This window comes from Elephantulus edwardii, unplaced genomic scaffold, assembly GCF_000299155.1.
Source record: "Elephantulus edwardii isolate Elephantulus edwardi_28Jun2011 unplaced genomic scaffold, EleEdw1.0 scaffold00013, whole genome shotgun sequence".
NCBI classification, from domain to species: Eukaryota; Metazoa; Chordata; class Mammalia; order Macroscelidea; family Macroscelididae; genus Elephantulus; species Elephantulus edwardii.
Window position 1 is genome coordinate 33,173,803 of NW_006399763.1, and position 15,885 is coordinate 33,189,687.

Below are 15,885 nucleotides of genomic sequence, written 5' to 3' on the forward strand. Positions count from 1 at the left end.
ATAAGGTCGCTATGACTCACAAGCAACTTGAAGGCACATAACAATAACATTGTACATTAAATAGACTATGTTGCTGTCCTTATGTGTTGATAAATACGACTCACAGCTGAATCCTCTCGCGGGCTTTTTCAGAGGCTGTAAATCTCATGGGAGGAAATTACGTATCTTTTTTTCCCCTGGTGGACCACCTGCTCTGGGTTGGTAGCACAAATCCTTATCTACTAGGCCACCTGACATACATTAAACTGATAGGTAATATACAGTATACATTATACTGCATATAATGAGAACACAACTTTTACGTGTAAATAAAAAAAAATAAACAAACAAACAAAAAAAAACACCCACAAACCCCTCATGTGACTTGCTTTATTACTGTGGTCAGTAACCCAACTTACATGTCTGCAAAGTACGGCTGTGTGAGAAAACAAAAGCTGGAGAGAGGCTTATGGGTGTTGAGTTTCTCATGATAACGAGTAAGAGTTCTGAAGATCACAACAAAGTAGGCGATTAACGCTGTTAGGGAGGCATTTAAAATGACAATCAGTGCTACCTACCTCACGGAAATGCCTGTGATAGAAATGAGTAAATGGAGGAGGGAAACGAAGGGAAGAGCAAGATGTACATTTCATAGGAAATCAATGTCCATGTAATAAACTCTCTAACCACGTGACAAGAACTGTTATGCTAAGTGCCTCTCAATAATTTCATTCCTACAGCAATGCAGAAATTATATTTCGCCAAGGAGAAAATGTAAGCATTTATTACGCGTGCTCCCTCTCAACCCTCCAAACCTGCGCCCCGTTTCTTGCAAAACTACAAAGCCTACACATGCCGAAGGAGTCAACGCCCCGCGGCTTAACTGCGCATGCTCCGCAGGCCACCGCCCAGGAAGCCGCGCTCGTCCCGCCCCCCGGATCTCACTTCCGCTCCTGCGCGGTACAGCTCCAGGGGACGGGGTAGCGGTCGGTCATGGTCGCTTCGCGCTTACCACCAGTGACGCTTACGTTGAAGCAGGTACCCGCAGTTCCCGTCTGCCTCCAACAGTCCACTTCTTCATCTTTACTTTTATGGAGAAAGTCTCGGGGTGGAAATGTGCGCGTCTGGGATGACTGACCTCGCGCGTTCCTTCCATGATTGGCTCCTAACGTGGGGGCGGAGCTTCTCACCGCAGGGCCAATAAGACGACTCACGAGGTGCTGAGGTCTTTAGCCACGTTAGAGCATTTTCCCTCACCTTCCCAGGTCTCCTACTGCCGTGGAGTCAGAGCTAGCTCTTCGTGAACCTTCTGAGAGCGTGTTCGGATCCTGTCAATTACACGTCATTGGTGGATTCAAACCACTAGAGAGATGCAGCCTTTGGGTTAGCAGGACAAATCCCTACCGATTATGCCACCTGATCTCCCATCTTTTGCAAATTGTTATGTGCCATCAAGCCAGAACGGTCTCATGGCTGAGCTTCCAGAGGGTTTTCAAAGGCAGTAAATCACATGGGAGAAGATTGCCCATCTTTCTCTTAGCAGCTGGTGGATTTGAACCGCGTGTCCAACACCTTAGCACTGAGACACCAGGGCTGCCGCCTTTACGAAGAGATGCTTTAACTGCCCGAGGACCACATTAAATACTGTGCTGCCTGTTTTACAGGGCTGTGGCAGAGAGCAGTTGAAATTAAAGAATCTACACGAATGTAATTTTAAAAAGTCATTAAAACTAATTTACAGGACACAGATACCCGTTTAAGTATTTGGCTCGTTAAAGCTCTTGACAATAAGCGTTCTTCAGTTTAATAAACGAGTAAGAAAATACGCCAAATTTCTTGCAATTTTCTTAAATTTCCTTTGTATTGAAAAATTGGGGATCAAAATCTGGTTAGTTTTGTCTGCGTAAAGCAAACACCCAGGTGGGTGATTGTGCATTTGTAATTGCCATTTTTTTTCTCCCTGTACAGTTTATTAGGCGGCAGCAGGTTCTCCTTCTATACAGAAGGATTTTGCAAACAATCCGGCAGGTCCCAAATGATGCTGATCGCAAATATCTGAAGGACTGGGCAAGGGACGAATTCAAAAGAAACAAAAGTGCCATGGAAGAGGTGAGAACAAGCTCATGGTGAGGATGGACCAACTATTTATTTGTAGTTTAAAATAATCATAATTTTAGAATCGAAATGCCAGATTTGGCATAGCCTGATAATTTGTAAATTCATGTTAATCTACACTCTTCACTAGCATCACCTGACTTTTTGCTTGACTTTATCTAGTCTTTGAAAGATGGGAACTATTACAGTATGAGGATTTGGGAAGTATGATGATTGGGGCAGTAGAGGCATGCTTTTCTACTATGCAGCACTTCTAGTATTGGTTCTTGGCTCTATGAAATAGAAAATGTATCTTATTGAAACACATTCCTGACAGGTTTGGAGGTAGGAGTGGCATCCACTTCCTAAACAACATGCCTCTGGAAACTATGAACTTTGATAAATGTAGATAATTGTAGAGGGGCTTCAGGCCTTCATAGAGTCGCTATGAATTGTGCTCAACTTGAAGGCAATCAACAAGAACCTTACTGAACCAAGTCCAGCAGTGACCTCATTTTACTTTTTTTCCTCCCTAATAGGATACAATCCGGATGATGATTACTCAAGGCAATATGCAGCTCAAAGAGTTAGAAAAAACACTTGCTTTAGCAAAGTCTTAGCCATACATTATTCTGGAGGATGTGCTAAACCTCCATGGACGTGTGGGGAACTTGGGCTCAGTGATGGGCAAGTTGGATTATTTGCATGTGTAGTACTGGGACAATACCAGAACGTGGAACATGGCATGTCCTGGACATTGAAGAGAAAAGCATCAGCATCCTCAGCACTGAAACTGTACCCTGAATTTTGGGATGTTTCTGGATTTGTCTGAAGTTTCTGCACAATACATGGCCAATAAGGACATGAGAAGATGCTCAATATCATTAGCCACCAGGAAAATGCTAATAATTGGCACTGTGAGATGCTTCACACTTAGAGAGTTGGAATAAAAAATTCAGAGGATATTGAGTGTTGATGAGGTTGTGGGGAAATAAGAACCCTCGTATACTGCTAATGGGCTGTAAAATGGCAAAACTACTTTGGAGACAAGTTGACAGTTTTAAATAGAGTTACCATACGACCCAGCAGCAGTTCCACTCTAGTAAATACCCAAGAAAAATGAAATACAGAGATGAATGTTGATAGCAGCATCATTCATAATAGCCCCAAAATGGAAAGAACGGAAATGCCCCTTAATGGTGATGGATAAAATGTGGTGTACCACATCCACTGCCAGCAAGGAGATTCTGACTCACGGTGATGCTCTACTGAGTCTCTAAATCTTAACGGGAGGAAAATGCCTACTCTTTACCCTTGGAGTGCTTGGGGGGTTATAATGGTCCATCTTTAACAAGGCAGTACTTAAGTGTACTCCCCTATCAGGGCTCCCTAAGTGTATTATAGCCACCATTAGTAAGATTTTGATACATGGATAACCCTTTACAGCAAGTTGCTAGTCACAGAATATCACAGATAATACCATTTGTGTGTAATAACCACAAACAGGGAAATCTATAGAATATTAGTGGATCCCAGGATGGAATGAGGAATAACTGCTAGTAAAGACAGGTCTTTTTTGTGGATGATAAAAATTAATTTATATTGACTGGTTAACTGTGGATATACGAAAATTCACTGTGTTGTACATTTTAATTTTTTTTAAAGTATGAAAACTATGGCATGTGCGCACTTGTTACGGTTGATTGTCCATGCCACTTCCTCCTGTCAAATCTGATTGGTAGGAAGTTTTAAACTCATGATACAAGCATTCCTGTGGATTTGCCTGCAGAGATTTGATGGCTAATGCTAACATTTGAGGAAAGATAACATTTTCCCATTAATTATATTATTGTTGTCATGCCAGCAGGAGAAGCTAAGAGGCCGAGTCCAAAGTTTAGCAAGCCTACCCTGACCTAAACTATCTGTCTTGCATGGAATAAATAGCGGAATGCTAGTAGAAAAGGAAGCAGCTTGCATATATATTTTTTGGTGGGGGGGGGGTGTTTGATATTATACACCAACCTAGACATCACCATAGGCTTTTTTCATGTTTGTGTCAAGCACCTGGATACTGTGATTAAATTTACAGTTCTTACCAAGAATAAAAAAATCACGTGTTGTTGTAATGTGCTGTCGAGTTGCTTGTGACTCATAGTGACCCTATGTACGAGAGCCTTAAACCCTGCTCTATCCTGTGCCAACCTTACTGTCTCTGGGACACCTACTCCCCCATTACTCCAATCACTGAATTGATCCATCTCTTCGAGGGTCTTCCTTTCTTGCACTGTCCCTCCATCCTCCCAAAGATGATGTCCCTCTTAAAGGACTGGTCCCTCCTTGCAACATGCCCTAAGTATGTCAGACGAAGCTTCAGAATACTTGCCTCCAAGGAGCAGCTCGGTTTCACCCTCCAGGACAAACTTGTTTATTCTTCTAGCAGTCCATGGTATATCCAATACTCCGGCACCACAGCTCCAAGGTATCAATTCTCTTTATCACCCCTAGTCATTGTCCAGCTCACTGATGCAAAACACAAAATTGCGAAGACCATGGCCTAGATCAGGCACACCTTCGTCTCCAGCTTGACATCGTTGCTACTCAGTACTCTGGAGAGGTCCCTGACAACTGACTTTCCCAATGCAATCTGTCTCTTGATTTCCTGGCTGCTGGTGCCAAGAGTGTTGATTGTGACACCAAGCAAACTAAAACTTAACAATCTCAGTCTTCACCATTCATACTGATGCTGCCAATTAGCTCAGTGGTGAGAATCTTTGTTTTCTTGATGTTGCGTTTCAATCCATATTGAAGCCTGCAGTTCTTGACCTTCTGAAGCAAGTGCTTCAGGTCCTCCTCAGTTTCAGCAAGCAGGGTTGTGTCATCTACATAATGCAGGTTGTTGAATCTTTCTCCAATCCTGATGCCACATTCTTCATTTATTTAAAATGTGTTGTGTCTTCTTTTCAGGTTGAGGTGTAAATACAGTATTAAAGGGAAAGGATATTTCTCCTTAAAGTTAGAACTGAAAAATGCTTGATGGTTTTTATTTACTTGTGAAAGTTATCCTTAAAAAGTCTTTAAAAAGAGAAACACACTTAACTTTGTCCTTTAAGTTTTATTCACTTAATTGGCTTCTAGAATGCTCATTTTACAAGAAGAAATGTATTTTACCTTTTAGGAACAATTTATTAGTCAAAAAAGGTATGGCGCTCTCAATTGTCACATAATTGAGCTATTGCAAACAATGCTCTATCCTTTTGCTCAAATTTTCCAGATGGTCAACAGTTTGAAGAAAACATTTGTTCAGATTTTTGTAGTGAAAAATCTTACTTTGTTAACAGCACTGTTTTTGTTTTGTTTTCATGCAGTGCATTGGATTTCTTCTTTAAAACACATGTTATTCTAAATTACACTTATCAACACAAGGTGAAGTACGATTGGGTGAAGGCACTCTTAGGAACCATAAAATTAGGTTAGCTTCACAAATGCAGAGTGAACAAAATACTAAGACTTTTTAAAAAGGGTATATGAATTGTACTGAGTGCTATTTAATACTTACAAGGATAATCAAAGTGTTACAAGACAACATACCTCTCACAGATAATAACATGACTCAAAAAGAAGATGTAAACCTGAAAACACTGCTACCTTTATTTTGGTAACCAAGGCTGAAAGTAATCTTAGAACTAATATATTCAACTTATCACAAGTTATCTAGGATACACTAACAATTTTTCCAAAGTATAGCAACATTCCAACTTTTCTATGTTTTAAGCCATTTCTCCCACTGCTGTGAGAAATTTCAGTCTCAGTTTGAAACAACCTCCTTGACAAATTCTTAACATAAATTGTTAACAGTCCCATTTCCCCTGAAAAGTACAGGGCATTGCGGAATTTGCTTATTTTGTGAAACAGCACAAGGAGGTGAGTGGGGGCAAAGATATACACTAGGAGATAAGTTTATGACAATGCTGAGGGCAAAAAGACCAAGTATGTTTGTTGAAAATAAGCAATTGCATTGATTTTATGAGGATCCTATCTCCTTTTGGTTAGGGGTTTGGCTGGTCCTGTTCTAGTTCCCTGCCTCTATTGGGTTTTCTTCTTTTTCTACTGGGACAAAGCCACATAATGTGCCAGACTAGGTCTATTTTGAGTTTTCTCATTCCTCTCTAGTCTTTTAACTGTGACTGTAAATAAGAATGGCTAGTTTACAAAGCATGTATAGTAGTATAGTTATGGTAGTTCAAACTTACTTTTTTACATTCTTTGACAAGGACATCCATTGAGGTAATAAGATACTGTTCAGTGCCATCGAGTCACAGGTGACTCATAGCGACCCTATGAAGGAGAACCCTCAACGCTTGAGTGTCTCTCATCCTCTCTCCAGGTTCATAGGGTTTCCAGAGGCAAGCTATTACAGAAGTGGATGCCACTCCGCCTTCCAAGATCGTTTTAATCAGGGAGCTCCACCCCCCTCTCTGTCCGCATTGGGTAACCAGTCATTAACACATCTGACACATCAGTGTCCCCAGTGTTCAGCCTCACAGCAACCACAAGTGACCACTGTATGGCAACTTGTACCAATAAGATGTGATAAGTGAAAATCAGTAGTTCGGAATATAATTTACTGACTCAGAATTTCTTCTTTTGCGTGTTAGGCAGCTCTTGGTAAACTCTTGTTTACTGTGGAATGGCTCCAAGGAGATTAGGTGACACCTTGCTGGGGATAGAGATTTAGAAATATATTGTAACTCTTTTAATTCTGTGACTCTGCATGGAAAACGAGTAGACAAATGGAAGCAGGAAAGTGCCTCTAAACTAGCAGTCCAGTGGGAAAGGTCTGGCAGTGCTCTATATGGTAAAACAAGTTCACAGACATACACCTGAGATACATTCCATATACAAGTTCCTTACTTATAACACAAGAGCCCTGGTGGCACAATGGTTAAGTGTGGACCTCTAAACTAAAAGGATGGTGGTTCAAACTTGCCAGTGACTTGGAAAAAAAGACTGATCTGATCCCGTAAAGATTTCAGTTTAGCACATACAAGGTGGTTCTACTCTGTCACATGGGCACAGGTTGAGTCAAAATTGACTCAGCAGGACCTAACAACATCAGTAGAGTATCAAGTTACTTTTATTATGAACAGTGTTTACTAAGGTGCCTAATCCAGACTATGGTCTTCAAAATTACTTGTTATACTGAACAATGACTAAGGATGACAGAAGAATCTATGCCTTTGAGTTGTGGTGCTGGAGAAGAGTCTTGAACATCCCATGGACCGCCAAGAAAACAAATAGGTCTGTCTTGGAGAAACCAGACTCTCCTTGGAGGCTAGGATTTTGAAGCTCTGACTCACCTACTTTGAGTATGTGGCCAGGAGGAACCGGTCCTTGGAGAAGGACATCATGCTTTGAAGGATGGAAAGACAGTGCAGGAGAGGAAGACCTCAGATGAGATGAACTGATACAGTGACTGGGACAATAGGTGTTGGTGTTTCAGAATTAGGACAGGGCAGGGTTCAGAGCTGCTGCTCATAGGGTCGCTATGGGTCGCAGGCTACTCGACAGCTTGTAACAACAACAACAACAACAATGGTCCTGGATTGTTACATGTCTGTCAAGTAAGAAACAATTCACAGCTGACCAGTCACTGGGTTTTTGAGGCTGCAAATTGCCCATCTTTCTCCCATAGGGAGGCTGGTGGGTTCAGACTACAGTGAGGCACCCCTTTGGGTTAAGACAACTCCCTACAGATGACACACAGAAAAATGAGCTTAATAAAAACAACAATGACAAAGGATTGAAAGCCTACTTTGTTGAGCGTTCCCATGTTAAGTCATCATTTTCTCTTTGGCTCAATGAGTATTTTATTTACACTTGTGGACATTGTAATTAGGTTCCTGGTTAATATGTGTTTATAGAATTCAGGTTTCTATGCATACATGGAATTTTGAGATAAGCATAATCCTAAATTCCAAGGGACAAGTTTGAAAATAATTACTTTCTCAATAAAACTTTGTGTTTATAGTTATTCATGGTGGATCAAAGCAAAATCCTGAAAGTTCTTTGAAACTGGGGAAGAGTTACCAAGTTATGTAGCCTGACACAGTTACTATAAAGCAGTAGAAAGCTTTTAGTGGTCTTCAAAGAACTGAATACAAAACCAAATATCTTCAGGAAGTACCCTATTTCTTTATAAAATTGAGATCGATAAATTCAGAAAAGTACCCTAAAGTAAGTGGATCTGATTTTATAATGAAATTTGGGATAATTGTTAAGTAAGTAACTTTTTTAAATCACTATGATTAATCTCCTTTTTGGCTCAAAATTCAGAACCTAGGATCAGATGACATAAAGCATTTTCATCTAAGCTCATTAGCCATGCTATAGGCCAAAGTACTCATTATGTCAATAGATTCTGACTTTCCAAATAATTTTAAGGGATACCAGATCTTGCAACATTATGAAAATATCTTTCTCCACAAAAATCTGTTTGAAGAGTTTTCATTTGGTTACAAATATCAGCACTTTGGGATTTGCAATTTGGAACTTGAGAAAGAGGGTTTAGCGCATTTTGGATTACACTCTTTTAGAAAGAGACACACTTAACTAGGCACAGAAGGTGTGTTTAAATTTATGAATGACTGAGTTCACAAGGGATGGATTTCCCCCCCTTTATTTTCATGTTTATTATGTCACACATCCTTAATTTTAGAGTCAAAGCTTACCCATCATTCAGCTCCTTTTAGCCTGTGTCACTTAATCTAAGCTTCTGAACTCCGGATGAACCGGGATTAAAGTGGAGAGTTTGTAATGAAACCTGAAACCGAGGAAGCTTCCCCTAGTTTCAGTTTAATTGTTAAAAGTTTTCATAACTTCAGGGCATAGGAAATGCATCTGGCACATTTCAGAAAGTAGTGGTTCAAGGAATAAATGGAAATAAAAAATCTCTGTAAATGTTCATTAAAATAAAATAAAATTAAAAAGAAAGTAGTAGTTTGTAAAGGCAGGTCTGCCATGTGCATACAGCTGAAACCTTGGGCAAAAGATGAATCCTCAAGAATCTTCTCCCGTTTCACTTCCAGGTCCTAATTTTCCTTCTGCACCTTAGTCCTTAGTTTAGCAAGTTCCTCTTCTAAACTTTTAATGTGTTCCTTTAGCGTAGCCTTGTCTTGCTGGGCTTTTTTATTAGCTTGGCTTCGTGCTTCTTCAATCTTCCTTTCATACCATTTTTCCATCTGGGTAGAAACAGCCTCAAAAAAATACTGGGTGAGCTCCAGGGCTTGGGAGGTGTCTCGAACATGAGGAGCTGTCTGCTCACTGCCTGTCACTGGGGGAGGCAGTGGCCCACAAGTGTTGGTGGATGCTGGTTGCTGGGCCCGATGTCTCGTCTGTCCACTTCTCCCAGACTTTTTCGTTTGAGTGCCTCTGTCAACACAGGGCCCAGCCTGCTGATCGCTCCGGGCTGCTTCTTTTAAAGGCAGTGTGGCTGTCTGGACCCTGGCGTTCCTCAGCCGGGAGCCTGCACAGTCAGAAGAAGACAGGTCCTGCTGCAGCTTGTGAGAAGTGGGGGCGTGGACGGCCTTCTCCTTGGGCCTGACCACCTGAGGGGAACCTTCGGAAGCTGGCATCAGACCGGCAGTCACCACTGATTGATCCGCACCTGTTTCAGGAGGAAAACAGGAATCAAAGTAAACCATCATTTCACAAAGCCATGCGTCTGTGGCTTGGTCTCTCTGAGAGAACTGGGAGTCAGAAACCACCTTCTCAATTACCACCCAACACCTGCAACTTTTCCTCTGAGTTTCTTCCCTCTTACATTTGTGTCCCTCTCTGCCACTTTGTGCCTCCAGATAAATATTTTTGCTTGTCAGGGCCTTCACGGTTACCACACTGGTAGTATGTAAGCCAGAAATGGTGTTGGCCTTTTTCTACTCTAGAAACCTCTGAGTCTCACTTCCTGATAGCTAGAGTTGACCCAACTCCTCTATCAAAACAGAATTGAGCATTTACTTATGAAAACGAATGCCCCTGCTTGCTCATTTCTGGTTCCTTTCTACATCGTGGCCTCAGGGTGCTCATTTCTTGATTCAACCTCTAATTTGGAAAGTTGGTTCTACCACACACACCCAGAGCTCCACAACCACCTCCATAACTACTCCTACCATGAAACAAGGGCCCAGAATGTGTCCCAACACTGTGAGCCCAAAGAGGATAAAGCCACAGACCCTCAGCTGTCTGTGGTAACAATCTCTATTGACAGAGATTCCACCCCATGATAACCCCACATGTTACAGAGCACAACTGCTCCACAGGGTTTCTGTGGCTGAAATCTTCAGAGAAGCAGATCACCAGGCCTCTCTTCCGTGGTGCCAGGTGAGTCTGAATGATTAACCTTTAGGCTAATAGACAAGTTTAAGCCATTTTGGCCACACAGCACTCTAAAGAAAAGAGAACATATCAAAATACCTCTCACTGAGGTCTAATTATCAAGGCTCTGAATATCCTCAAAATGATTACCACAGACTGGAATCACTGGGGCTAAGGTAAAGATGCTTTACCCCAGAGCCTCTTACCTAGCACCTGTGGCAGTTCAATACATGCACTGTTTAGTACGGTTCCATACAGTTGAACAAAAACAACACATCAAGAAGAAGAAAAGGCCAGAGGCACCAAGGGTAAGGGAAAGAAAGTATCCTGTTTGGATACATGGCTTATTCATCAGCCTCTATCTTTGGGTCCACAGCTGAGACCATTAACATTGAACTTGAAAGCACTATATTACTAACCAATGACTCTTTTAGTCCTTCTTTCAAATATTTCCAAGCACTTAAGCAAGAGCGTTTCACTACTATACAGGAACTGGGCACAGCGTGGTGAGCAGCAAAACAGACGTGGTCCTTGCCCCTCTACAGAGCTTACACTGAAGTCCAGTATCTCCCACAGCACAATGGTTGTGGGCTGCCTTCTGATGAGAGAGAGGAGACTGGTCAGGTTTCATCACCTTTGGACAGAGGGCACCATGATGGTTCAATTACCTGTAGAGGACTCACAAGTTGATGGCGTGGATTTAGTCCTGGAGGTCCGAGAATCTCCTGAAAGCTTCAGCTCCAGATTCTGAATCTTTACCATGCACCAGGTTTTTAATTCATCCACCAAGGACATCTAAGAACCCAAATAAATGTAAGAATTGTGTATTTGAGACATTGCTTATGACTTAAAGCATCATGAATGGACTTTGCAGAAGTTGAGGCTACCACCTTGTCAAAGCCAAAAGTGGTCCCTTCCCATAGGTCACAGCCTTCTCTGCAATCTCTAGGCAATTCATCTAGGGTCCAAACTAAGACTATCTCGATTCTTCATTAGAGTGACTGAGCTACCTTGGACTCAAATACCCACCAACACTCAGCCATCCAAACTAGGCATTTTTTGCTGCTTCAGAGCATGTGCTTGCTTACTTCTAGGTCTATATCGTAGAGAAATAAGAGCAGTGACAAGAATAAACATATTCACACCTATTTTCATTGCAGCATTATTCACAATATCAAAAAGATGGAAACAAACTAGGTAATAACCATCAATGGATAAATGGGTAAACAAAATGTGATACAGATAAGCAGTTTCTGGGTTGGGACTGTCCAACCTATGAACAATTCCTCCTTGCCTTTCCGGTTATGTAAACTTACCCTTACTCTGAGATAATCGAACTTGCAACAAATTCTTCATCGTAATCACCTTCACTTGCTGCACATGTTCCTTTTAAATACTGAAAACGCACCAGCCTTTTTGTTTATTGTTATTATTATCCAGCCTTTTCTTGCACTAACATGTGGCTAAATAAGATTGTCATCAACCTGTTCCAACTCTCATACCAATTTCACTTAATGATAGTGTTAGTAACAGTTCTCATTTGTAACTTGGAGATGGCCAAGAACTGACTCAGCTGACCCTCCAGCTGGTTTTCAGAGGTTGGAAACAGCACAGAAGGAAACTGTATATCTTTCTCCCTCGCAGCAGCTGGTGGATTTAATCCCTGAGAGAGGTGCCCATTTGTTGGACTTCGCCACCAGAGCTCCCTCTAGAGAGCAGACACATGTTAATTTGGGCGAAGGGAAAACCAGAACCTTATGGGACAGTCCAGCTTTGTCACATGAGGTTGCTTTGGGTGCAAATCAGTGTTTTCAAGGTCTGTGTTGTAGCATGTAGCAGAACATGACTTCTTTATGGATGGGGGTCCCGTTTTTACCTGTCGTTTCTCTCCCTCTTGCTTCTCCATATCTGAGTGCTGCTGCAGGCGATTGAGGCACTCAGTTCTCTCTGCAGAGAGTCGCTCGACCATCAGTTTGTCCAGCACGCGCATCTAGGAAGGGAAAGAGCACATGACATGACCAGGGTGGTGGAAGAACAGGTCCTGGTTTTCAGGGACCTGGGGCCAGAGAGAAAGCAAGCAAATCTCAGTGACTCATTATATTCTATTTTCATGTACTTCGCTTGCAGCTCAAGGTTTTCCAGAATTCCTAAGCCTGTTTCTGTGTAGGCCATTGTTTCTCTCCTTTTCCGATTCTTTACAGTCATAACCACCATTCATTGCCATCAAGTTGGATGGAATCAACTCATAGCTGACCCTCTAGCAGGTTTTCAGAGGCTGTAAATAAAAGAGATCACCCATCTTTCCCCCTTGGAGCAGCTGGTGGATTTGGACCACCAGACTCTGGATTGGAGGCGAAACTCTCACTAGGCCACCACGGATTTAAGACATTAAACCAATGTCAGCCTTGTAGGCAAAACAAATTTTTTCATAGGCCTTAGAGTATTATTTATAAGACGATATTGAAGAAAAACTAAAAAAGAATAGCATTACTGCTCACCTCTTTTTAAATAAACAATGTTAACAGCTGCCCCAAAGGTAGCGGAACAAGCCAAACCCTAAGGCTTTCATTTGGCTTTCCCAGTGAGCAAATGTGTTGGTGCTTCATGGAAAATAGCCAATGTTTATATAAGAAAGAACACAGAAAGATTTAAAGGAACTGCTTTTAGGAAGAAGTGACTGTGGTATTTTATTACATGCCTTTCTGTGTCTCTCCTTTATACTAACATTTCCTGTAGGGCCCTAACACCCAAGGACCAAACTTTCACCACTTGAACAAGGTTTACAGCCCAGAGAGCAGAAGAGAAAGGAGTCACTGTTAGTGGTAGCAGCCAGCCCAAGAGGCTCTCTGGTGAGCTCCTCTACTACCTTCAGGGGCACACAGGGTATGTCAGAATGAAGACTGAAAAATGGCAAACAATCACCAGTCCTGGAGATACGGAGCACCTGTGTCCTTAGGCCCTGTGCTCTCCTGAACTGCTTTGCTCCAGTTTTCCAAAACTGGCCTACAGCCATCTCCTTATCCTCCTGTTCCACATGTGGTTATGGCAGAAGCAACTGGGCTTTGTTCACAGGTCATGGCCGATGGGTTCAGGCACGAACGCCTGACTCATTTGAACCAAGTTCTTAACCTGGAATTTGGAATTAGAACATAGGTTTCACACCCTATTCTGTCACCTTTCCTGAAGCCATTCAAGACAATTTTTTTTTTAATCTGGAGAAAATAGAAAAAGGATCTGAGGGAAGAAGAAAGAGTGGATGCTCAGGGGCAAAGACAGGAAACCCTCCTAGGCTTCTCATCGCTCTCTGGTCCCTCAGGCACCCTGCCCTGGGAGGCCCTCCGAGCATGCACTTAACACAGGAAATAGTTTGCCAATAGTTACAAGAGCTTTAAACATTTTCTTAATTTTGGACTCAACACAATCTTGCTTGCAATAAGTGAAGAAAACTTGCAGCACTTGCTGCAAGATCAAATACTACAGTGTTCAATACAAATTACATCTCAACATAAGAAAACAAAAATCTTAACCATTGGTCTAACAGACAGCATCACAACAGATGGAGAAAAAAAACCTGACAATGTCACCCATTTCATTTTACTTGGCTCCACACTCAACACCCCTGGTAACAGCAGCCAGAAAAATGAACAGATGAGTTGTACTGGGAAAATCTGCTGTCAAGACCTCTCCAAAGTGCTGAAGATCAAGGATGCCAGTTTAAAGACTAAAGGGCATGTGGTCCAAGTCAAGGTCTTTTCAGTTGTGTCCTGTGCATCTGAAAGCTGGACTATGGATAAGGACGACAGAAGAAAAACCGATTCAGGCCTTTGGACTGTTATGGTGGAGAAACAAGTCTGCCTTGGAGGAAGTACAACCAAGGTGCTCTCAGAGGCAAAGATGGTAAAATGTCACGTCGTATTTTGAACATGATGACCCCAAACAACAAGATTCTAATTCTGAGCAAATAATCCGTGAAGCAGTGAGAAGTTTATACAATTTTATAAACATTAATCACAGCATTATTCAGAATGGTGAGAACAGTAGCAATTTCAAAGTCTACCCGAAAGGAATGGTTAAATAATGTTATATTAATATAATGGATTATTATGAAACAAAATGGGTAGGGTTTTTTTTGTTGTTATTGTTGTTGTGTACTGTTGAATTGGAACTGACTGGCATAGGAGGAGACTGCCCCTCAAAACAAAGAAAATTTTTAAGTTATAAAATTAAGTGAAGAAACAGGAATCAAAATTATATATGTATAAACAAAATAACATACATACACATGAATAGAATCTAGCCACAGCATTCTTTCAATTTTAGTTAAAAGTTACAGTTATTCAGGTTACTATCTATAAATGAAGGAACTCTGCTGGCTTAGTGTCAAGGGATTGCACTGCCAATGCAAAGAAAGGTATGTGGTTTGAATCCACCAGCTAGCTTCTCTGCAGGAGCAAGATGGGCAAATGGAATGAATTACCTCTGAAAACCTGTTGAAGCGTCAGTTCTACTTGATGGCATTTAACAAAAACAATCTATAAATAAGGAAATCTATAGCAAAACGCATCAAAGTTGGTATGGTAGGGATTTATGATACATATTTCTACAATGTGGAGTATTTTCCACAATAGACATGTTTTTTTAATTTAATTTTATTTTTTTATTTAATTTTTTTTTCAATCTTAAAAATCTATATTCAGGAAGTTTTTAAGTAACGGATACAGAGTTTCTATTTGGAATGATGAAAAACATTTAGAAATGGATAGTGGCGGTGGTTGCTCAACCAGGAAAATGCAAGTACTGCCATTGAATTGTACCCACAAAAATGGTTAAAAGAGTACATTTTTATCATCTACTTACAAAAGGAAAATTAACATATACAATGGAAAGAGACAGCAGCTTCCAATTCAGTCAAGTGATCAAATTTGGTTATCATTTATAATTTGACATCCTGACTTTGTATACATTATGATGTGATGCAATTTGGAGGTCGTACCATTTTACGGAGACAATAAGGTTAGCACAGGACAGGGCAGGTTTCAGGGCAGTTGTACAGAGGGTCACTAGGAGTTGTTAGCGACTTGATGGCCCATAACAACAACAGCAACACAAAGTAATATCAGCATATCTGAAGTGTTCTTGCCAAAAATAATTAGGTTATACCTAATTAAGCATCTAGAGCAGAGGTTCTTCAACTCAAACATACATCAGAATCACATGGAGAGTTCATTTGTACACAGATTGCCTATGCCCACATCCAGAATTTCTGATTCCGTTAAAAAGATCAACTGAAAAAAGTGTACATGTGAGGTTGGTCCAATAGTAGTGAGTTATCAGAAACTATTAACATTAGTGCACTTGAAGTTGGTATACAAGCCCCCACTGCTGAATTTGACTGGGTTAAAAAAGGAAGTGTACACATGAAAGAGACATGTTGTTGTTGTT

General features: G+C 41.2%; 3 protein-coding genes across 3 annotated transcripts in view; 2 read left to right on the forward strand and 1 right to left on the reverse strand.

Annotated features, from left to right (window-relative positions):
* Positions 1 to 963, forward strand: part of MDN1 (MDN1, midasin homolog (yeast)) — a 177,239-nt gene extending 176,276 nt beyond the window's left edge. Inside the window, exon 103 of the mRNA XM_006881247.1 lies at positions 720 to 963. Coding sequence (XP_006881309.1) covers positions 720 to 963 — 244 coding nt within the window. The remainder of the gene's footprint in view (positions 1 to 719) is intronic.
* A 9-nt stretch (positions 964 to 972) lies between these two features.
* Positions 973 to 2,693, forward strand: LYRM2 (LYR motif containing 2). The gene is made up of 3 exons (XM_006881217.1): positions 973 to 1,017; positions 1,948 to 2,088; positions 2,613 to 2,693. Exons 1-3 carry the CDS (start codon positions 973 to 975, stop codon positions 2,691 to 2,693), a joined length of 267 nt encoding a protein of 88 aa, XP_006881279.1.
* A 6,468-nt stretch (positions 2,694 to 9,161) lies between these two features.
* On the reverse strand, positions 9,162 to 12,433 carry ANKRD6 (ankyrin repeat domain 6; the record flags this gene model as incomplete). The annotated part of the gene is made up of 3 exons (XM_006881218.1): positions 9,162 to 9,736; positions 11,112 to 11,238; positions 12,320 to 12,433. Coding segments are annotated over 3 exons (816 nt in total), but the record flags the coding sequence as incomplete, so codon positions are not given.
* Between the last annotated feature and the right edge of the window lie 3,452 nt (positions 12,434 to 15,885).

What these genes read in the sequence shown, in the direction of transcription:
- LYRM2 (XM_006881217.1), top strand. Translation starts at nt 973, where the DNA reads ATGGTCGCTTCGCGCTTACCACCAGTGACGCTTACGTTGAAGCAG. An exon ending in TGACGCTTACGTTGAAGCAG is followed by an intron (nt 1,018 to 1,947) that starts GTACCCGCAGTT and finishes CTCCCTGTACAG; the next exon opens with TTTATTAGGCGGCAGCAGGT. An exon ending in ACAAAAGTGCCATGGAAGAG is followed by an intron (nt 2,089 to 2,612) that starts GTGAGAACAAGC and finishes CCTCCCTAATAG; the next exon opens with GATACAATCCGGATGATGAT.